Source organism: Amphiprion ocellaris, chromosome 9, assembly GCF_022539595.1.
Source record: "Amphiprion ocellaris isolate individual 3 ecotype Okinawa chromosome 9, ASM2253959v1, whole genome shotgun sequence".
NCBI classification, from domain to species: domain Eukaryota; kingdom Metazoa; phylum Chordata; class Actinopteri; family Pomacentridae; genus Amphiprion; species Amphiprion ocellaris.
In genome coordinates, this window is record NC_072774.1 from 6,686,120 (window position 1) to 6,710,648 (window position 24,529).

Genomic DNA, 24,529 nt, shown 5'->3' on the forward strand with positions numbered 1-24,529 from the left:
TTATCAAAAGTAGCTGTCTTTCAAGCTACAGGAATAACATTGGTGTCTATGGAGTGAACAGGGTCCGTCTGCAATTTGCAAAACCGCTGTAACAGTAAAGAGAGACAAACATTCAATAACTTCACTCTTATACATTGTAGTGTCACTAAAATCACTGCAACCTTCAACTGGCTCCTGTTGACAAAGTGTTTTAACAGAAATGTAAATGCTGTAATTTGATTCTTTTAATGAACCATGTAACTTGAATGGATGTGATGCTGGTGTGACCACAGTGCAGATGTCTGATGTTGCTCACAGTGGTCCAAGGGACGCTCAGGGAGTTTGTGTGTTTGCTCAGACTCAGGAAAAATTACAGGGAACATTGGTACCAGTGTTACACAAATTTCTGGGTAGATGCTGTGTCATTTATTACAGTTGTTGCTCTACTTTTCTCCTATAAATACCCCAGCAGTGTTCTATTGGATTCAAGTCAGACAAAAAACTCGTCCAGGTCAAAGTTTTCACTTTGGTCCTCTTTAGAAACTCTTAAAGGATTTTGGCAGTGTGCTCTCGAGCGTTGTCAGAATATTGCTCTCCTGCCAAGTTTCTGCAGAGTGGAAGTCACTTTGTGAGCCAATATTTTGGTTTATCCACAGAAATTTATAAATGTCATCTCCCAAACACCCTTTGCAGCCATGCAGCCCCGTATCAGTCCCACCTCCGTGCTTCACTGTCAGGACTGTGTATTCACTGTGGTAGTCCTGGTCAGGCTCACAGTGAACATGCTAGATCCCATCTGAGCTGATTTATTTCAGTCTAATCTGACTAAAGAGCATGCTCCCAGTATTCATCAGATTTCTTCTGATGTTTTTCTGCCACGTTTAGTCTTGCAGTTTTGTGCCAAAGACCATGCAAGGCTTTTTTTTTTTTTTTCTTGGACACAGTCAATAGATGCTGATATTATGCAATGTCCTTCACATTGAGCTGTTGCAAAAGCAGATTTCCAATGATAACCCCTGTGCCAAGTCTGAAGCACTTCAGAGCTGGACTGTAAAAGTAGCTCACTGTCTGAGATGTTATTTTAGGAGCACTGCAGCTTTGATTAGTGGTACTATGGGTTGTTCTATACTCCCTGATTACTGCTGCAACTGCGTTTCCACTGATTTTTCATTTGTTCGTCAATAATCTCCTTGTATCTTTTCCTATCTTTGTGAAGTCTCTCAATCAGACTGTTTGATTCCTCTGAGAATTCTTCATGTGGAGCCATGATGAAGACAGGCACAATCGACAGGTCCAAAACTAAGAAAGTTCTGCTGTTTGTCATGCAGTTAGGCTAACTGTAAATCAGGGATAAACTCAGTTTTGTTTCAGAGATCAGGTTGGTTAACTTGTGTGTCAGTGATCACACCTGTATTGAGTTTCTACTTTCAGGCCCGTATTTCCAAAAGAGTCTTACAAAAGTATTTGTGTGCATTAGATGACACACTCCACTGGTCACCTTATAAATAACAAAACCATTGAGAGGCGATACAATTTGAAATCACTGACAGTTAAGTGTTTTTGCACAAGGGTGTACTCACCGGTTGTATACTCTGTGTTACATTTTTGCCCTGACCCTTCAGTTTGCTGTGAATGTCTCAGTCAACAACAGAAATTTTGAGTTTTTCTGTTGTTAGAAAAAAAAAACACAAAGCCCTGGTCAAATACTTATCTTTGTTCACAAACAACAGCAACATCTGTCTACCATTCACATATACAAACTCTCTCTTCACCTTGCTGTATTCAATTTAAGAAAAAAATCTATAAATAAAAGTGAAAAGCATCTGTCCGCTATTGTGCCACGCCGCCACACTAACCCATGCACGGTGCAGCTTGAAAACTAGTTCTGTCCCGTTTCTCCTCTCTAGAAGGTTTTATGCAAGTCACTCTGAACAGTTTAGCAGAGACAGAAACGCGTTCTGCTTAAGTTAATGTCAAGTTCTTTCTACTGTGTCTCTGTGAACCCAATAAGTAACCAAAAAGTAAAAAAAAAAAAAAAACAACTGAAGAGGGAGAATAAACAGAATCACATAAGAATTCAAGCGTTGCACATAGGCTTGGGATATTAGAATGTCATTTAAAGGCAGCATTTGTCGGTGGACAGGTTTTTGAATAATGCTCACATAAGATGATTCAGTTTTGAAGAAGGAAACACTGGTGCTGCCGCTGAGCTGAAGTAATTAACATGCTGCTTTTGTGTGTTTTTGTTTTGGCTGTGCGCATGTGTCGTGTATGCCTGCCTGTAGAAACCACGCGTGGGTGTGAACAAGAGGAAAAAGCATTCAAAGGTGTTTTGCTTCTGCTGCTGGTGAGAAGTAAAGCTCTAAAACTAATTTCTTTCATCAACATCTGTCAAGGAGATTAAGCGAGGCATTACTCAAGTATGCACTTATTTTAGCAAAAGCATTAAACAACTGACTGAAAGAGACTGAGTAGACTGCAGCTTTTAATGCCACTCTTCTTTGTGCATATCAGTGGAATTCAAATTTAATCTTTGATAAGCAGGTGTGAAAGGAAAACCATTCAAAAAAAGGCACTTTAGAGAGCCCACAAGAAATACGGGGGAAGCACGATGGGGGGAAAAAATCAGACTAAGGAGGTGTGATCAGTGTTCCATGGGTGCCTCTGCTTCGTCCTCATCGCTACAGGGTTCATAGTCTTCATCCAGGTCTGGTTCTCCCTCCTCTCCCTCCATCTCGCCTCCCAGTTCGCCCAGTAGCTGCTCCACATGCTCCAACATCGGCTGGTCATCACACCGAAGCTTACTGTACAGCTGGGGAAGAAGGAAAGAGAGAGAGAGAGGGGAAAAAAGACAAGAAAGGATGATGCAAGGGTATAATAAGCGAGTAAGTAGAATGGGGAAAAATGGAAATTCTGAATAGAAAGTAGGTTATAGAGCAGAAATACTGAGACCGAATATGAAGTGCAAAAATTATACTGTGGAGGCAATACAAGAAATGAGATATGGTGAGTGAAAAGAAGCTCTTTTCTTGTGTCACCGAAGTTAACAGTGCATCACTACAGCATCCATAAGCAGCCGCCTGGAGCTGAAGGGGGGAAGTGAGCAGCCCTGAGGTTTGAAGTCTCCAAGTGCTGGTTAAGGCCGCCTGAAATATCCAACAGCTTCTGGATTCTGTCAGCGAGGCAGTCGCGGCTCACAAAACGCTGGTAAACAGTTTTTGTCTTTCATTTGGCAAATCAGCACATTTGATACGCAGTTGGGCCGCGCAGGAGACTAAAAAGACCATTTATCTTCCTCCTGCTGCTGCAAGCGCACGCGGAAATGCATCCGGCAGCGCGTGCGGCTGTGTGGCGCGGACGTGCACGCGCGCTCATGTAATCAAAGTTATCTCAGTGAAATATGCCATGAAAGAGCAAGATAAAAAAAAAAAAGTCCTGTTCTCAAAGCAGCGGGAAGATTTATCTCTGTAAAATACTCTGCTTGTGTGTAATTACTGAACTCGGAGTGGGGCTCCGTGATAAAACTACTCACGTTGCCACTGAGGACAGCTACCGTAACACGGTTTCTGCATAAGGAGAACGGATGCAGCAATTTATATTTGTGCTTCCTTTTCCAGAGAGAGAAAAAAAAACAGCGAGCGGGTTTATATGATCTAGGAATATTATTCTATTTGAATGTATTTAACACGCACGCGCGCGCACGCACGGCCGCTTAAACCTCACGGAGCGTGGACAATAAGCAGCTGAGCGCCATCATTCTTGCTAAAAGTGTAACGAGGCCAGGAGAGTGAGGAAGAGTGTGTGTGACTGCTCTGCCCCGGGACCAGTCTCTAAGCAACAGCAGGTCCTGACAGGAGACACGCAGCCTCATGGGAACTCATTTGGAGCGTTAGAATGTGTAGAGCGTGTGTGTGTGTGTGTGTGTGTGTGGATGCTGTCTCTGCAGGTTGGAGCTCCAGGGAGGCAGAGCGTGACCCAGGTCCAGGCACGAGGGCTGATACCAGGAGAGAGGTGACTCTTTCAGGCTCTTTAGAACGCGCACACACTGATTCTCATTCTAGCAGTGTCACTCCGAAACGCCTCGAGATGTTTATCTCGCGCTCGGAATAAAAGTGAGGTTTGCTTTACAATAGCTCAATACCCGGAATAATTGCAACATTACAGCCTCGCGTTGAAGGCACGGGGGGTCTTTCATAGGAGTTGGGTAAGAGAAAGAAATGTACAGTGAACGTGTGCAAACATACCGCATGTGCTACGATGCCTGGGCATTGTATGCGGGGATATTTACAACAAATCAATAGCACATTGTGTCTGCTGGACAGGATGTGATTATTCACTGTGATACTTTCAGCGAGCTAAACAAACAGGAGCTATTCTTTACACATTCGGCTGCTGAGATCAGCACCGGCGTTGTAAAACAAACAAACAAAAAAAAAAACAAAAACACAAGCCTTTCTCATTTACAACAGCCCGTGTTTTCTTTTTCTCACTTTCACGGCCCACAGAGCTGCCTGGAGAGGGAGGGAGAGCGCGTGTGATGGTATAACTTTTTCATGGTCCACTTTGCTCTACTTTCAAGCCCCAAGTCACGGCCCAGAGCACACCTGACCACCGCTAGAACAACTGGCGCACACAACGTATTATACGTGCAAAGGTGCGTGGACACATTTGTTCTTTTTCTAGCCGTGCCGGTGGCGTGGTTCTAAGGATGGTACTGTCAGCCTGTCTGGTCCGTCACTGTGGCGCTGACTGGAGTACTTCGACATTAGTGGGATGGATTGCAGGGAAAATCTGCACAGAGATTCTCATTCTTCATGAGTTTGTGGTTCAGAATGAAATATCTTGACAATTATGAGATGATTTGCCAATAAATTTGGTGCAGATATTCAAAAGTGAGTAGAAGATGAATTCTGATGACTGAGGTGATCCTGCAGCAGCAGTAGCTTGAAGTTTTTAATGAAATATCTCAACATCTACAGGGTGGAGTGATACTAGAGACGAACAATCGATCAATTTTACATCAAAATTTCAATTTGAAACAATGCTATTAGCAAATAGCAAAGACTGCAATTTAGGATATACAGTACCGTCCAAAAGTTTGGGGTCACCCAGACAATTTCATGTTTTCCATGAAAACTCACACTTTTATCCATGTGCTAACATAATTGCACAAGGGTTTTCTAATCATCAATTAGCCTTTCAACACCATTAGCTAACACAATGTAGCATTAGAACACAGGAGTGATGGTTGCTGGAAATGTTCCTCTGTACCTCTATGGAGATATTCCATTAAAAATCAACTGTTTCCAGCTAGAATAGTCATTTACCACATGAACAATGTCTAGACTGCATTTCTGATTCATTTAATGTCATCTTCGTTGAAAAAAGTACTTTTCTTTCAAAAATAAGGACATTTCTAAGTCACCCCAAACTTTTGAACAGTAGTGTATATTATGTTTTTTCAATGTTGCTATATTAACTTGACTGCAGAATGTGCAGAACTTTATTGGTGTATTTACAAAAAGCTACGGTTATGCAGTAAGAGGATTTGTGATAATTGTTTTCTCTTCGTTGAGCCGAAGCAGTTTATATCTTTAAGTTTTCATCCTTGCATTACAACAGAGCAGTTAATATTTTGATTGTATCTAATGTGGTTATGATCCATCACATTTCAGATCTTTTACACAATAAATACTGAAATGAAAAGAGAAAATCGCAATTAGATATTGTCCCCAAATTGTGGTGTTGTGACTGATACCAAACTTTACATTCATGGTCCACAGAGGATGAATTAGAATGACTTTTCTGCTGGCATCTCCATCAGATCAAATGTTTAACTTTGTCTGATAATTTGGTTTATGGCCACATACTTGCAAACTAATTAAATTCCTATCAGCCTCAGCTTGTTGCAGCTGACAACTGACATCACTGGCATTAATATTTAGCTGAAAGCACCACTGTGTATGCTTTATTTTGCCATTTTGTTGCCAAGTCTGACAACGCAGAACTAAAACTACAGATATAAACGACATCACTTTGACTAATTACACTGTGGCTAGTCAGAATTTGTATCTCGGATATCTTTAATGTCATTCTGACGTGTCAAAACCACAATTAAACATCTCCGCAATTCATTTGGGACGAGTCAGATGCCAGGCTTCCCATTGAGTATTGTTTGATCAGAGCATTTAACAGTGCTAGCAGAAGTAATGGCAGCTGTTGTGGTGGATAAAATTGTTAGAAAATGCTGTGAAGTAGGAAGAGCTCATCCGCGAGGAGTTTGAGGAGAACAAGAGCTTCGGGCTGACATGGTGCTGAAAAGACTTGGCATATGTGGTTATGGTTGCAGTGTCATAGTATGTTTGAAAAGAAAGCTGCCTCTGCCTCCCACTTGCTGTAGCTTCTAAAAACCTGCACATATCTGATGTCAAGTCAAAACTCTAACTCAAGATACCTGTAATGACATTTTGACAGGCAGAATTTCAGTCTGAGGTATCTACAGTATCATTCCAACAGTTTAAACTTGATTTAAAATATCTAAAAACGACTATATAGATTTTTTTTTTTTTTTTAAATTTAACCTTTATTTAACCAGGAGAGATCCCGTTGAGATTAAAAACCTCTTTTTCAAGGGAGTCCTGGCCAAGATAGGCAGCAGCAAACACAAAACACAGTTATGAATTTACACAGTTAAAACATGATTAAAATACGAAAAAGAAATTTAAAAAAAAAAAAAAAACAAAAACAAAAAAACCACAATAATAAGGATATCTTGAATTGAGGAGAATGAAAAACATCTCCAGCTAGAATTATGACAAGTCAGAACTCAAGTGTAGGTATCTAAAAGTAGAATTACAGCAAGTCAGAATACAGAATTGCAGACATCTGTAATGAGAAACACATGAATGGAAAAAGTGACATAATTTGTCCTGGAAGAATGACATTGTGAAATATTATTTTAGACTTGATTGAATTACAGATATATGCAATATATATCCAGCATGCCATGTGCCTAAATATATTCTCACAGAGTTGCTGGAGTGACTGTATGCATTCTTATTCTTCTCAATACACATGCAGTGTTGCTTTTCAAGTCATTTATCTTCACTATATTACTCTAGAAACTCAACATATTGAGCAGACACATAATGCAACCAGCAGTGCACCCTAATTGTTAGGTTTTAAAAATGTTTTCTGGTTTGCTACGATGCCAGAGCGTGTTCACCTGGGAACTGGCAAACCTCTAACCAAGAAAAAAATAATAAAATTGAAAGCTCCAAGCTTTCAGAGATTTTGTGACATGTTGTGGGATAAATCAACATGGCAGCAAATAGAGTGAAGAAACTTCTAAATGGCAAGTCTGACTTCACAATAATGACAGCAACAGCCCCCATCGTTGGTAATAAAGCCGCACAGGCCTACTGAATTTAATACACAACAGAATCACTTCAAGTTCACAAATGGTGCTTCTGAATCTGAATGAGGCCTCATAGCGTTTATGGTCATTATATTACAACCTGCAGGGACTTCCCTCTTGCTTTGAAGAAGTACAGATGAAATAGTGGAAATATAAGAAAGAAAGTTAAAAAGTATATGCTTAAATCTGAAGTATAGTATACAAGAGAAGTGATTACATCCCTGTGCAGTATTAATTAGATGTCAAATTGGCAAAAAGCATCACCTTACAGTGGTTGAACACTGGAATATTTTATCTAATGTCAAATTAAAAACTAACAGTTTAGATTTACTATAATACAAATACAGGCCCCACAATAGGAACTCAGTGAACCAAAAGTCATTAATGAGATTCAGATCTTTTGTTTTTTCAATCTGTCATACATCTAGACTTTGTTTTTTTTAGCTGCTCTGCGCTGGAGGGCTTGTGTTGCGCTGCCTTTCTCTTTAAAATACCCCAAAGGTCTCCTTTTGGATTCAAGTCAGGCGACAGACTTGGCCAGGTCACAGTTTTTACTTTTTTTCGTCTTTAGAAACTCTTGTGATTTTGGCAGTGTGCTTTGCATCATTATCAGGCTGAGATATTCCTCTTCTGCCAAGCCTTTGCAGACAGTGAGTCATCTTGTCAGCCAGTATTTTGGTTTATCCACGGGCTTTTATCTATAAACGTCATCTCCCCAACACCTTTTCTACTCATGCAGCTCCATATCATGACACTCCCACCTCCGTGCTTCAGTGTCAGGACTATGCATTCACTGTGGAAGTACTGACCAGGTTTTGTGGCGAAGAGCAAGCAAGTTTTTTTTTCTTGTCCATAGCTGTCACAGAAACTCTACAAGAGAAGTCCAGTTGTTTCCTACTGAAGCTCCTACGATTACCATGTCCTGGATGACTGAGAATCTACACAGACACACAGAAACTTACACTTCTATTGATAACCACCATGCACATTTGCCTGTCTGGTTTTCAGATATAGATTGTCCAACGAGTGCTCTGTCTGTGGCATCATGTCAGAAGGATGACCACTGCAGCGCTGATTAGCGGTACTATGGCTCGTTCTTTACACAAGGATTACTGCTGCATCTGTGTTTCCACCGATTTTTAACTGGATTTCCTGTGTCCTTTTTAGTCTTTTATGAAGTCTCACAGTCTGGCTAATCGTTCTCATCTGAAGCCATGATGTAGACATGCAGATATAAGCAGCCCAAAGGTCCAAAACACAGAAATTACTGGTATTCGCATTTTGTAAACATGTTCATGCAGGTGGATTTGAATCGGTATTTTCAATATAGTTCTCCTGAAATATTTTGAGTGAGAAAATACCCCATTTGTCAACTTATAAATAATCTAATTACTGTAAGGTGACACAGTTTTGAATAATGTGACATTTAAATCATGTTGTGCAGTGGTGGATACTAAATGTCTTTATTTCATTCCTCCTTTCTTTGGATGTATCTATTGTAAGGCCCAGCATTTATATTTCTGCTATTGTCTATTATGAAGAGGACAAAAGTAACAATAAGCAGTTAGGTACCCTTTATGCAATGTATATATATATATATATATATATATATATATATATATATATATATATATATATATATATATATTTTTTTTTTTTTTTTTTTTTTTTTTTTTTCCCTTCATTTCTTGGACTAAATCTTTTTCCACAAGTCATACGGCAGAAAAAAAAAGACAGACTGAATATGTGGTAAAAGCCTAATCATTCCATCATTGTTCACCTTCTGTTCCAGACCTATGCTTAACTTCCACTTTCATTTCACCTTTTCTTTTATTTGATTTGCTAATGCCTTCATTCTCCCGGCTTGTCTCCCTCAGTGCACTTCTCCTTTTGCTTTCTTTCAATCACACTCGTACACGCTCACCAAATGACCTTCCTGCCTGATAGATACGTCTTCCTGCTCTCATCCACACACTTGTGCTCGCATGCACACACACGTCGAACATTTTCGCACAAAATGCACCGTGGCCTCCCTCTCAAGTTGTTGCCTTTGTATGTACAATCAGGCTCTCGTCATGCCGCTTCAGACCAAACACAACACAACCCTCCTTCGAGTGCATCTCTTCATTAGCGAGAGCACAAATTAGTTTCAACACATTCTTCCACTTCTGTCTCACTGTCATACAAACGCACTTCTTCGCTTGCGAGGGTGTGACAATAGCTGAGATTAGAGCTTCTTGAGTGTGAACACTGCATGCCGCTGGAAGTCTCAAGAGGTCTGGCCGCAAACTCGCACAGACACACTCTGTCACACACACACACAACCTAACACCTCCAGTCACATCCTTGTAGGGGAAGGCATTAAAATTACATGACAAGCACACCTTGGACCAAACCTACTCACAATCCATGCTCATGGGACACCCTTTCAGCCACTTCAAATGGTAAAGCTTTTGACCTCCGTTTGCCCTAGCCGCCTTGCTGCCTCTGGTGCGCATTCACACGCACATATATCGTCGTTCTATGTGCATACACTGCAGATCCTTCCTCAGTCGCACCCTATCTGGCTGAGACTCAAATTCCATTTCACGTCCGGTTTGCTATTGATTTTACCCTCGCCACTATTCACCAGCTACACCCCCTGCACCCACACACACACACACACACACACACACACACACACACACACACACACACCACATCCAATTTGTTCCCTTCCTCGCCTCCCCTCTTTCCTTCTCCCACTCCTGCTCACCCTCCTGCCTTCTTTCTCGTCCTCCCAACTCATCCATTTCTCTCTATCATTCCTCTTTAGAGCATCTCGGCCGAATGCAGTGTGCGTGTGTGTGCGTGTGTGTGCGTGTGTGTGTGTGTGTATCGATCAGAGAAAAGATGAATAATGAAGACGTTTCCCTAACAAATAATTAGATGCAAGTTGGCACACACCACCATAATTAAATATGTGCATCCACATAAGGTGCGCCTACGCACAGCCGCATGCTTTCTCTCACTGTCTCACGCTGCGTACACGTGCGCGCACACACTTAGCAAAGTCATAAAGTATGCAGAGAAGTGGACTGGCGCCAAAACAAGCCGTTGGGCTTTGAGGTCTCATTTCCATGTTGGAGCCCATTTTAACTAGCAGACTGACTCATCGTTAATAATTAACGCTCTCAGTAATGCTCAGAAACAAAGAGCTCTGATATAAACAAGAGAGAATCTCAGCTACACAATGTATAGATGCACACACATAAGAGGAGAAAGCCGAGTTGCAGAATTAAACGCAACAGCAGCGGGACTCTTTTCTCTGCACATTTCACCTCACCTTTCTTTTCAAGGTCTATGTGCATTTACCTTTCACATTGTTCTGCGCCTGTTGCTTCAGTCACTCTACAAAGAAACTGCTACGCTGTTTACTTGTCACGCTCTGACGCCTCGCCCAATTCTTTTTACCAGCTTCTTTTCTTTTTTTCTGATTCCTTTGCATTCTCTCCATGCAAAGACAGCACTTAATTCAACCCGTTTCTCAATTCCATCTTTTTCAATTTGTTATTTTTTTTCTTTATTAACTCTCACAACAAAGCCGGCGGCTCAAATCTATATGCGCGCAGTTTTTTCCCCCCCACATGCTCCCTCTCAGCTGATTCTAGTCCACCTCACTCCTGTCTCAGTTGTGGACATCCCCTGTGGACCCTGGTTAGACAGGCCTGTCACTACGCCGCTGGACGGAGAGACAGGCATCAATATATCGCCACTAAGCTGCAGCCCATCTCCAGGAGAACACGACGGGGTGAGAGAGGAGGAGGTTGGGAGGTGAAAAGGAGAGGAAAGTAAAGAGAAGGGAGAAAAAAAAATTGGAGGCGGGGCCTGCCATCCTTCAGTCTGTGCTGTCTGATTTACAAGCCCATTGGATTTTAGACTAACATGAATCACTGCTCTATAGAGGCATTACTCTCTGACAGAATGACAGAATGAATGAGACACATCACTCTGAGCGTGTGTGTGCGTGTGCGTGTGTGTGTGTGCGTGTGTGTGTGTGTGTGTGAGGGGAGATGGGAAAGCCAGTGAAGGGTACATTTAAATGTCTTTGAGATTATACAAAGACATTTCTGTAGCAACAATGAAGCTTAGCTAGGATCGTCTCGTATTCTCAGTGCTGCATGTACCTCTTCTCTGACAAGAACCGGTTCTTAGGAGACTTACGTATTGTGACAGCGTACTGGATGAGACTATCTGCCCACAGTTGCTGTGCACACAGTATTGAGAACGCACCTAAGTAGAATTTCCAGACAACACTATAAAATCTTCCATTACAAGCAGAAATCCTGCGTTTAAAAGGAAATTAACTAAGGATTAAGAAGGAAATATACTTGAAATATCAAAAGCAAAACTACATATTGCATCTAGTGAGAGTTATATACCAGTATATACTACATCATTACTGTATCATTAGTTTATTACTGTGCAGCATCCATATATTAGGGGCATTTAATTATTCACAGTTAAGGTGTTATTTTTAACTAACCTATACAAGGCTGCAACATATGATATGCTGGTGGTGTATTGATCAATCCATTAATAGATTTGTTTGTGTACGTTAAGAAAACAGCAAAAAATGTCCATCGCTATTCCACCTTCAGATGTTTATTTTGCTTAACCAACAATACAAACCCAAAAATAATCAGTTTACTGAAATTTAAGACAAATAAGACCATAAAATGTTTAAAATTTAAGCATGAAAATAGCAAAACTGATGAGTTGATCAACCCTGTGAACTACAAGGAGTTTCTGTGTTTTCTGTTTTTGCTCCTGTCGCATTTTTACTCACGGTAGGATCATTTTTTACTGCAGTCTAAAGTCCTGCACTTCTATGGAAACAGAACAACCACGACTAGAAGTATAGAGAACTCACAAATCTCTTTTGTGCAATTTAACCCAGTTAAAACGCCCAAAGTGCACCAGTTGTTACTAGTTCTGCACAAAAATGGTGGCTCTACATGCCTTAGATGTTTTACGATCGACATTTTTACATCCCCTACAAACTATCCTAGAAAGACGTTTCACCATGCTGAATGTATTGTTCAACAACTTGCTCCTCTGTGCACCGTTTTTGAGGCATTTATTAAATTTTTTAAAAGTTATTTATAGCTCAAGTATGTTTTATTTTGCTCTCAATTTTTCCTCTCCGGTCTGTCTAAACACCGCCTGCAGTTCAACTGAAAAAGTCTCTGAAGTTTGGTGGTGCATAAAATTATATGATTTCAATCAAATCTCACAATCTGAATCTTGTTTTTGGTGATTTTTTTTCTAATGGAACCATCCATCATACACAGTGTCCTCAGAAACTATTGGAAAGTTTAAAATTCAACGATTCATTCTGCTTTTATAGTTTATTGCTCTGGTAAATTATGGAAATTTGATGATTATTTTACAGAAGACATGCTTTTCAAACCCACTCGTTGCCAATTATTCTCTTGAACAATCCATTAATCATTTTGATTGATGAGAAAACTGTAAAATGATAAAAATAAAAATGCCCATCACAGGATCTAAAGCTCTTCAAATGTTTGTTTTATATAACTGAAGGTACAGACTTCAGATTTATTCAATCCACTGTGGTTTAAATGAGTCATACCATAAAATGTTTGAAATTTTTGGACGAAAATGGCAAAAATGATTCACCAGTGCAATGAAATAATGAGGAACAGTACGAGGTAGGAACTAAATGTAGCGGAACTAATAGTTAGACTATTCTCGGAATGACTGCTATACTGCATCTGCATCATTATCTTTAGATTTAAGATTAGACATTATGAGGTTATGTTGACCTAAATTACCTTCTTAGCATTCGTCAGGTACGATCTGGCCGCCTCTGTCAACGCCTTCCACTCCTCCTTCTCCTCCTCCGTCACTTCTCTTCCTTCTCTTTCTTGCTGCTCCTTCGCTTTTTCCCACTGGAGGTAACAAACCCAGCCGGAGAGATACCACACCTGGGTGGGGGGGGGCAGAGAAAGAGAGGTGGGTCTGGGGTGGCAGAGATTCACACAGAGAGAAAGTGTTTCCTCCTGCAGTAAGTGTGCTGTGACAAGAGAAAGAGATTTGTGACCCTCACAGAGCAGGACTGCATGAAATCCCACATTCCTCTTTGGCAAACAGGCTTTATACATAGAGCACAGAATGGCACAAACACAAAGTCCCAGGCAAACACAAGCAATCCATCGCTCACACAGTCACTCAACCTAATCCCATCCTGACATAAACTAAACACATCTACAAATGCTGCATGAAAGCTGCCATGTGAGCACACTGTAGCTTCACAACCAATTCAAATCTGGCTTGTGTTTTTTATGATTCTGTGGCAAAAGATGCAACTGCTGCATCAAAAATTAACAATAACATAATTTAATCAAATGAAAAATAACTTCCTGCAGGCAAATATCCTCCTTGCATCACAAATCTTATCATCCTCACAGTTTGAACTGTGGACAATATTAACCCGGCTATTAAATTAGACAAGCTTTTTAGTATTCTGTTTATATACCTGTTAATTGTTTTATTCTACATGCAATTTCGATTTTGCACTAAATTATTTCTCATAAATGCTTCTCTGCCTTGGTAGAGATTGTGGAGGAAAAGAAGTATAAAAGTTTGAGTCATAAAGAACTCTCCTCAGCAGAAGAACAGAGTCCTGTAACAGATGGTATGGCCCCCCGCAATGTTTGTTTTGCTTAACGGACAGTAAAAAAAACCCTCAAAAGTTATTCAGTTTACTGTAATTTAATTAAATCATTCCATCTGAGAAAACAATCACTAAATGTTTTGAATGTTTGCATGAAAATGGCTAAATGATTGTCTGATTACTTGAAACACAAGGAACTATACAGTAAATAGGAACCATAGTAACTTGAAGCACATATATGTAGCAAACAGAAGTACAGTATCGATAAGTAGTGATCGATTCCACACAATTTCAATTTTACAGTGAGCTATTTCTTCTTAAGCACTCCTCTGCCTTGTAAGAAACTGTGGATTAAGAGAAGTATAACATTAAACATACAGCAAGAGTCAGAGATATATTAAGCGACAACGAGAACCCAGTCCTGTAACAGATGGTGTGGCCCCCACAGAGCAATGATCTCAACATCATCAAGTCAGTATTCGATTACAAGAAAAGTCAAAAGAGCTCAAGGGGACATCTTTAAATATCTGGTTTTCCCTCACCGACAGTACTAACCTCAGAATTATTCAGTTTAATAGAAATCTTTTTTTGCATTAAAATGGCTAAAACGATTTGCTGATTAACTGACTAACTAGGATAAACAGTGTCTGTAAAACCTTGGAAGCTTTCCCCTTTAGTTGCTTTTCAACATTGAATAATGATCAATTTAATTATGCTCTTTTGACAAGACTTTACAAAAAAGACTCTTTCATGCCAAAGTGAAAGCAGTTTTCTATAAAGCAACTTCAATGAATTAAAACAAATTCTTTATAGGCACTGTAGTATTACAACTAGTAACTATGGCTGTATGATGAACCTAGTGGAGAAAAAAGTGCGGTATTTTCGGCTGAAATGTAGCTGAGTAGAAGTATGAAGTGTCTTAAAATGCTTAACAAAAGTAACAGCTTCACTTTTTGCACAATTATGATCCAAAAAAAAGGTACTATAAACTGTTACAGGTGCAGAACATAAACAAGTAATTAGATTACCAATACATTTTGGAAAAACGGAGATTACCAGCAGGATAACAATTCAAAACTATATTTTATATAGGCTAAAGAAGCTTTCACACCTCCATTAACCTGAACAACACCGGCACTGGTCTATAAATATCACAGGTAGTGCAAAAGACACAGTTGCCTCCAATTACTTTAATAAATTTGCAACTATTACAAACTGAAATGTACATAAAAATAACACTTTACTGCAATGAAAACAGAAGCTGTAACAGGTCAAACTAACAAGACTCGCCAGTAATACACTACCGTTCAATAGTTTGGGGTCACCCAGACAATTTCATGTTTTCCATGAAAACTCACACTTTTATTCATGTGCTAACATAACTGCACAAGGGTTTTCTAATCATCAATTAGCCTTTCAACACCATTAGCTAACACAATGTAGCATTAGAACACAGGAGTGATGGTTGCTGGAAATGTTCCTCTGTACCTCTATGTAGATATTCCATTCAAAATCAGCTGTTTCCAGCTAGAATAGTCATTTACCACATTAACAATGTCTGGACTGGATTTCTGATTAATTTAATGTTATCTTCATTGCAAAAAAATACCTTTCTTTCAAAAAATAAGGATATTTCTACGTGACCCCAAACTTTTGAATGGTAGTGTAAATGTAGCCTAGGTTTTTGATAACAGGAGATGAAGTTCAATTCGTTGTTTCCAGCTGTTTAGGAGTCCTTCCTTTAAGTTTATTGAATACTTGCTGCATTAGTCAACAGGAAGATCTATATGAGGATCTCCAAAGTGAGAGAGTTGTGCACATTTATGTAGACGGAACAACAGCAGTAACCTCATTAAATTATTTAGCTACACAGACAGCAGATTTGGGCTTATTGCTATTATGTAGTTGGAATATTTTTGTATTACGAGACTTTGTGGAAAAACCTTTCTCCTAAAATATAACACAGCTTCTCCTACGTGAAGATTGATTAAATTACTGACAATTTAAATTACTATTCAAAATTAATTTAAATAAATAAATGTAATACCCTCCAATCTATGAATCTACACCATTCCATAGCATGCCTTTTATTCTGTTTGACTGCACTCCATACGAAGTGTTAATTAAAAACTAGTCATATTTACTATTCATGACATTACTTTTTAAAGCCTTCCCACTTTACTTTCAGTGTCTAAATGTTTAAACAGTACTTTCCTTCTTCTGCTTATACCATTATATGTTAAACACTTCCCACTTTAAACAGGAGTATGCTATCACTGCTATTACTTTATGCAGCCACGGTGGCTACTTAAGAAGGAAAACATCTGCACACTCCAGTCATTCAAATCTGTGCCATGTTCATTTACAAAGCCAAGCTGCAATTTCACCCGTCTGTAGCTGCTTTAGATCCATCGATGCGGCGAAAGATTGGAAATCTGCTCAAAACGCCGCCTCGTTTATGGAACACAGGAACAGCTGGCTAGCACTGAGTCAACAGGGAATTAACAGCTCAATCACAGCAAGAACAGTACAATGCCAGGAGTAACATACTATTGTCTTATGTCGCTCCAGAAGGTAAAATGTCTTCTATTATAATGCTTTAGTAACTTTGCCAGAACCATTATATTTAATTTGTTGCACAAAGCCATTTCCTCCAACAAATATTTGCCACAACAGTAATCCTTTCTGTTGCAAACACAGAATTCAGTTTTCAGACGTGATATATAACTTTGCTGCTTCATAAATCTGTTAAAGTGACGACATTGTGTCATTCAGACATTAAAAGTCACTATTAGTGTTGCTCACAGCATCTTTCAGACTCACTATGTGATAATATTTATCATACACGTGTGATTCGATAGAACATAACACAATTTATAATACATAATAGCACACTAACAAACAAAAGAATAAATCTAAATTGGCAGCAATTTATCAAACTGTCCAAATAACTACATGTTGATTTCCTAAAACGTGAAAATTGTGTGAAAATTATCATCCAAGTGTGCTGATAATCTAATTACTATTTTGCTAACAGTGAAATAAAAATGATTCCGACAGCTGTGACTCAACACTATGACAACTGCTATACAATTACTGATTTACCTGCAGCTAATAAACTGTGACTTAGCTGCTCACCTGTCTGAGCTGAAGAAAAGGTCACAGTGCAAACTCCTGTTAGATCCTGATAAATCCTGTCTCCGTGTCAGGGATTATCTTTAATTATAAGTAAATAATGCAGTTACTGCTGTTTTTATACATGTGACACATGAATCTTTCACTTAAATGGATAAACTCAGAGGAAAACTCATACAAACAACTGGAAGCAACAAACTAAACTTCAGCTCCTGTAGAAATTTTGTCAAAATAATGAGTCTTGAGACAAAACAGATTTTAATGAACATTTCAGTTTGTTATATAAATCATATAGCAAAGAGAACGAGAAAAGCGTTTTGTGATTTTTAGCTGCAGACAGCTCTGTGTTGTTTTTGGACCAATATTGGTGGTGAAATGAGTTAAAAATCCTCCTTCAGTTGCTTCACCCATCTTGAAGCACTGTTAATGTGAATGCATGCAGTTCAGACGTTTGTCAGGTTATAAATGATATACAGATCTTTCTATCTATCCATCCACTATCTGAACACCACTTAATCCTCATTATTGCCGCAGCGTACCTGGAGTCTAACCCAGCTGATTTAGGGTGAACGCAGGGGACCAGCCTATCGCAGGGCCACATATATAGACAAACAGTCATACTCAAATTCACACCTAGACAATTTAGAATGAACAATTAACCTCAGCATGTTTTTGGACTGCAGGAGGAAGCCGCAGAACCCGGAGAAAACCCACGCATGCACAGGGAGAACATGCAAACTCCATGCAGAAAGATCCCAGGAAGGCGGGGACGCAAACTGGGAATCTTCTAGCTGCAAGGCGAAAGTGCTAACCACCAAGCCACTGTGCAGCCCTAGATCTTACTGGATCCAACCTAATAAGACTGCCAGAAATTCAAGTAGGATGCTCATTTGGACATGAAGCTGACATATTCGGCTGCTGTCATATTAATGGAGATCTGAAGGGCGCTTTCATAAGATCCTGCCACCAGATGTGTGAAAATCTCTCAATCCAAGAGAGCACGACCATGCAGAGCAAGTGTAATGGGAGTCTTAACTGACAGAAAGACCTTTACTCGATAACTGATAATGAAAAAAAAAACCTCAAGCATTACATCAGAATAGTCTCACTGCTCCACAGAGTTCTAAAGGAGGAGGCTTATTTCTAACTGTGACTTCGTATGCTGTAACGCACCACAATCAGCTTGTTTTCTTTCTTTCCCATAATCACACTTGCTTGCCCCTACACAATCGCATACACTCGGCTATGCTTCCACCTCTAAACACAATCACGCTCAACTCTCGCTGAACTTGGAGGTGTGCGTGCGCCTCTCATCTGAGGCCAAAGATCGCCCACCCACTGTTCTTCAAGCACACAGATACGAATATTAGCTTTATTCGTTATTCATTGAGGGCAGAGGCAGTGGGGACCCGCACCTCTGCCAAATCAACCATTTAGCCAACAAACACATCAAGGCATGCCACACTGAATCCCGAATTGCCGCTCAGCATGCTGAGTGGGAGGCTACCCCCTGCAGCCATACTTATCGGAACAGCAGCACTCGATAAAGTGTAGTGATGTTGCAGAACCAGCAGTATGACGGTTTTTTGTTTTTTTATCACTGAAACATTTTTCTGTGAATGCAGAATTCTTTTGCATATATGTGTAAAAGTGAGGTAGAGTGAAATGGGGTCACTTAAATTCAAAATTTTAGCTTCAAAAAATGAGAACCGCTGCATGTCTTTAAAACAAGGCTGAAGAATTTCCTACAGATGGTCCGCTGTGAAATATTTGTGGATGCGGTGAGAATTGCTTGAGCATCTGCACTCAAAATTAAAACACGAGAAAGTTAGCTAATTAAGAACTTCAGAGACTCCAGTCTACCCGACTACAGCCCCAGACAGAAGCACACGTAATAAAATAAATGCTGTGTCTGTCAATCAAATCACTGGGACTATTGTAATTTCAAAGTGAAGGCACATCTTAGTTCCCATATGGTGCTGCCGAAGGAAGAACAAAAGCATCATGAATCAACAGAACACCTTTGAAACAAGATTTGCAAGGAACTAGCTCGGTTGTTTGTGCAGACTTATATAAGTACGGCTCCAACTTTGAGATAGCGCGAGTAGACGGAAACGCGAGCTAACCACTTATCTGCTGCACCTAAGAGGGAAAATAAAGAGAGAAAGTAAAATAGAGAGAGAGGGTGGGGGAAAGAAAGAGTGTGGGACTACAATAAAGTAGAATATGCCTGTCATGCACTTCACAACTCTGGCAACATGGCTGTGATGCGATGGCACTTTCTGACCATTAGAAGTGCACGTGTATGTGATTGGCTGCGGGCCCCGCTCAGATTGAGCGTCACAGCTGTGCGTCTCTGAAGTGAGTTTAAAAGTTCAGCCCCCCCGATGACTGCTCTCAATCTGTCAGCTGAGGGGTGTATGTGGGAGGCTGGGCCTGAGGGGGAGTGGGGGAGGCAGGGAGGAAGAGAGAGCGACACCGCCGAGCTCTTCTATCTGACACTCAGTGGCGCACCTTCGCTCTTCTACGCCACCGACAGTGGGGATCTGGAGCACACTAAAGCACAGGAAAACACTGCCGTTTACACCACTCTGTAATAAGCTCATACTGCCAGCAGTACAAATATACAAGTGCAGAGTTATCTGAGAAACAGAGTGGAAGGAACTCAGGTTGAGATTTCCTGCTTCCCACTGGAGAAAGATTTGCCTACAAGTTAGTCTGATCCGGCATCATAATAATAGGAAATGCCTGCAAGGGGACTCGTAAAAAGGCATCACTTAATCCCCTGAATTGAGTAGTAATGCACGCACATACACACATTTCCCACCGGAGTTTGTTTAAGAATCAGGACGGGCTAGTCTGATAATCGGACTAAACTGCTATTTTAGTTTTGCTTCATTCATCCAGGACGGCACTGTGTTCATGGTTCCATATGTGTGCGATAACAGTTTGCAAGGAGGTGTTAATTTTTTAACAAACGTGTGAATTAAGAGTTGTTATCTGTGCAAGTAGACACCTTTTTTGTATCGTTGTAGCTCGGTACACATTAGCTACAGATGGGTGACAAATTAAAGGTAAAACTGGAGCTCTTGACCCGTATGGTGAGTGGATCCAGTGGTATTTTGCTTGCTTGTTTCCAGTGATCACCTTTAACCTTCACCTTTTGGACTGACACGTTAGATGGCGCCCTCCACCACCATCATCAAAACATAAATATCTTTTGGAAGAATAGTGTTCTATTTAGGGATGAATAAAGTGTTTAATTTTCCCTTATATTCTTGATTATTGATCTATTTCTTCAATAAAGAACAGAAGAAAAGGGTTTATTTTACGTTTAACCACCTTATTTTTGAATGAAAGTACTTTATTTATCAAGCCATACAGGTAATAATTCAGTACAAAAATGAAAAATACACTTAAATAATTTTGCACGCAACAACAACATAAAACTGATAACGGAATGGTCTCACGTTCGTGCGTAAAGAAAGCAAGTAAAATCATCTTTGAAGTAAACTGACCGAACATCCATAAGAAGCAACAAATGAACAAATTTAAAAGAACTCTTGAGATTGACCTTAAAATGCTAGAAAATGCTTGCAATGGAAAGATCAAAGCAACCAGGAAATCAATGGATAATAAAGGTTGCTTATTAACCAGGGAGGCAGCATGTTTAGAATTTGTTCATGCATTTATGTTATGCATTTTTATGTTTCTTTTTACATCAAATGCATGGAAATGAAACTATTGAACACTGGACGTTTTTCTTCTTGCTATTGATGAAATGTCTACCGCTGGTACATCTGACTATCATTTTATTGTTGAGACGTAGTTCTGTATCATACAGCAGCACTGAAACCATTCTGTTGGCAAGCAGTGGCCCAACACCTAACTGAGATACTTCATGTTGTTTTTTTCATTTATTCATCTCTTGTCTTTAGGTACATTAACCATCCTTTTTCTTAATCCTGCCTGAAAACACTGAGGCTGAAGACAGACATCCTCATCCAGTGGAGCAAAACACCCAAATCCAGCAAAAAAATTACGCAGTTTCCAGTTTCGGAGACACAAAACATTTTGACACTTGTTAAGCGGTTTAAACATGATGGAACAGTACAGGAGAATACCTCAGCTTTTTAAATTTTAATTCTTAGCAGCATAAAGCGTCTCTCCAAAATGTTTTGGCAGGCAGCAGCTGTTAAAATTCTTGCCTGTTGTCATGATCATCAATGCACCTTTTCAAAGAGCTGAAGATGATTGAAAAATGAAAGGCAACAAATAGTCTTTTATTAGGAAGGCATGATAACAACACTCTCACCAGTATTGGCCAATGTAGGCTTTAAAATGAAATTTCAGCAATGAAAATAAACACTGACTGGCAAGTTTACAAGTTTGTGTCAAAATGTGACATAAAAAAACGCTTCAAATCAAAGTGGAAGTAGATTTTCTTATTTCGGAATTGAAAAGCACTGTATTCTTTTTGTGGGTCATCATCAGAGGAGAAGGTATAATAGTGGCATAAAAAGGAAAGGAGTGAAAGCCAGGCTGAACGCTGCATTTCTGCTGGATCATGACTTTATTTCTTACCTGGACAACTTCATCATCCTCCTCCAGAAGACCCTCCAACACATCTACAGCCGTCTAATGCAGAGGAAAAGACAAAAACGAGGGTTAAGAGACTCTAAATTCATCTTTTTTTAAACAAACTTTTTAACTTAATCGTCAGCGCACATTTATAATCTCTCCTCAGCTCGACCTATAGACAAACAAATACCCACAAACACATTGTTCCTGCACACGCTGCTGTGCATCCTCCAGGCAGCTCGATCAATCAGAGCAATCAGAAGGTCTGATAAGCATCTCAGAGGTCAGCATCCCATCCACAGCGTCGTCAATACCAACAACACAACAGACATGGCCGTCGATAGACACACTCGCCAGTGCTTATCGCACAGTCAATAGTCACTTTAGCCACCTTCTCCGATGGCTCTTTTAATCCATTTACTGGCATTAACCCTCGATATATTCTCAGTATCCCCTCTGCACTCCGCAGGACGCATGGCCGACCTAAAGATCAGCCTCAGCCGCTGCCCCCTCCTCACAAGCATCTCTCTGATTTCCTTTCTGTGGTGTCCTGGAGAGGCGGTTTGAGGTCTCAAAGGAGTTTAATGCTAGGTGACCTTTGTCACAGTGCTGTCTGGGTCAGTTTCAGTGGGAAGTTTCCATTACAGAAATCAGACCTTGACTAAAGTAGGCTGTGTGTTTGTTTTGCTCCGTCTCCCTCCTCCTGGAACCTGCGGTTGTGGTGTATGTGTGTGAGGCCCCAGGTGATGATATATTGATTTTTGTCAACTTCAGGTTGGAGGCGACTGTTAGCCAATCACCCGTGGTGAAGGGCGAGAATAAAAGACGCGCACGCCGCCCCTGCGCGCACGCACACACCGCCGTACAGTCGAGACACTACAACCAAGCTGCACACAACAGTGAGCACAACAAGCAGCACTTCTTTCTTGTTAAGGCAGTCTTATTAGCTGGAGAGTTTCCTAATTTTTTCCCCCTCCTCCTGCTCTTTGGAGTTCTCTTCTCTTTTCATTAAGCCTACGTGGTTCCGGTGGCGATAAAGAGGTCTGCTGCCTGCACAGACTGAGGGAGAGTCAGGTTAATTGAGAGCATCTCGTTATGAGTGTGCAAATGTGCATGTCAGGGAGTCGGTTGATTGATTGCTGGACCAATTATCAGCTGCAAACCCATTGTCCTTAATTAATTAATGGCTGATTAAAAATACACAAACAAAAACACCTAATCCCAGCTGAGGATGAATGGATTCATGCCCAGGCGTCAAAATTATCTGCTTGACTTTCATTGTATCGCGGCAATGTGACAGAGACACACACAGACACACACAGATACACGCACTCAGTAATTCGAGCCAAGCACTAGATGTAAGAGATAGGAGTAAGGATCTGTCTGGTGAATTAAACAACTGATAGAACAGGCAGTTTTTGGGAGCAACAAAAATAGAACAAGAGATATCTGGGAGCCAGGATAAGTGAGCAATGATAACCATTATATTGTCTCCAACTGCACTCTTTCCTAACTACACTGGTCAGCCCAGGGGCGAGTGATTAAAGATTCAGAGATTCTTAAGCCGCTTCACGCTCTAAACAACAACAAGATTAATATTCCCGGGAAGAGAAAGAGGAGGGAAAAGAAAAAGGGGAAAATTGGGAGGAAGGTACAAAAAAGTATCTTAATAAACATCGAGAAAAGTGGTCCACAAGCTACGCACACACATGGCAAAGATACTGCGCACATGTTGTCCTCTTTATTTCAAGACCAGTTATAAGGAGGGGGGAAAAAAAGAAGCCGCACTCTGGGGAGGAACTCATTTATAATGTCCATTGTGTGCAGTTTGCGTGCACTTGTGCGCTTGTGTGTGTGTGTGTGTGTGTGTGTGTGTGTGTGTGCAATCTTGAGGCAATTTTGTTTAACAGAATCATTTTACTGGAGCGCGCGGCAGAGACAGGAGAAAGACAAATCACTTTACAAGCGAGGGCAAGCCATATCTCTCACACGTACACGCAGTCACGCACAAACAGGGACATCTACACTTAAGTAAATAAATCCCGGGGATGTCACTGCTAACTGTACTTGCAAGCAATATTGGAGAGTACAAGCGGCGCGTCGTGAGCTAAATTTAAGCAAACGTTCAATAAATAACACGGAGGCAAACAAGAGTGACAACGACAAGGCGCGCAACCACCCATCAGCCGCCGCGACTGCGACGCCGAAAGACGCCTTAATGGCTGTCAGGGGAGGGAGTCTGTCTGTCTGTCTGTCTGTCTGCTGTGTAGCAAGTGAATCAGTGGCGGTGATGGGTGATGATGACGGTAATATGTGTGGTGTGTTTGTGCGTGCATGATGGTGAGAAAACTGTCATCTCTGAGGGCTGCACTGCTGCTACAAAGCACACTTGTTTTTTTTTTTGTTTTGTTTTAAGTAAAGCAAGAAGTAACATGTCAGTAAAAAAATATAATAAAGCTGGCTGCAAAAACTGCAATTTCTTCTTTAAATAATGACCTGGAATCGCTGCTTAGTGTGCTAAAATGTTGACGAACTTCTTAAAACTGATAAGGAGCTGACTTTCACAATGGAGAAGACAGAACCATAGGATAATTACTGACTTTGCTTGACAAATGATCTTAACATATAATCACTCAGCACTCGACTTTTCCACAAAAGATCAGAAACAAAAGCAGGAACATCTAATTACGACGTGCCTACAGAGACCATATTGCTACTTTTCTCTAACTAAAACTCAT

General features: G+C 40.4%; 1 protein-coding gene across 1 annotated transcript in view; it reads right to left on the bottom strand.

The window, feature by feature from the left end:
- Positions 1-1,673: 1,673 nt before the first annotated feature.
- si:dkey-12j5.1 (uncharacterized) overlaps positions 1,674-24,529 on the bottom strand; it is a 33,969-nt gene continuing 11,113 nt past the window's right edge. Inside the window, exons 9-11 of the mRNA XM_023293157.3 lie at positions 21,795-21,848; positions 13,234-13,386; positions 1,674-2,791 (exon numbers count right to left, since the gene is read on the bottom strand). Of these exons, the coding sequence (XP_023148925.1) occupies positions 2,624-2,791; positions 13,234-13,386; positions 21,795-21,848 (375 nt within the window). The 3' untranslated portion in view covers positions 1,674-2,623. The remainder of the gene's footprint in view (positions 2,792-13,233; positions 13,387-21,794; positions 21,849-24,529) is intronic.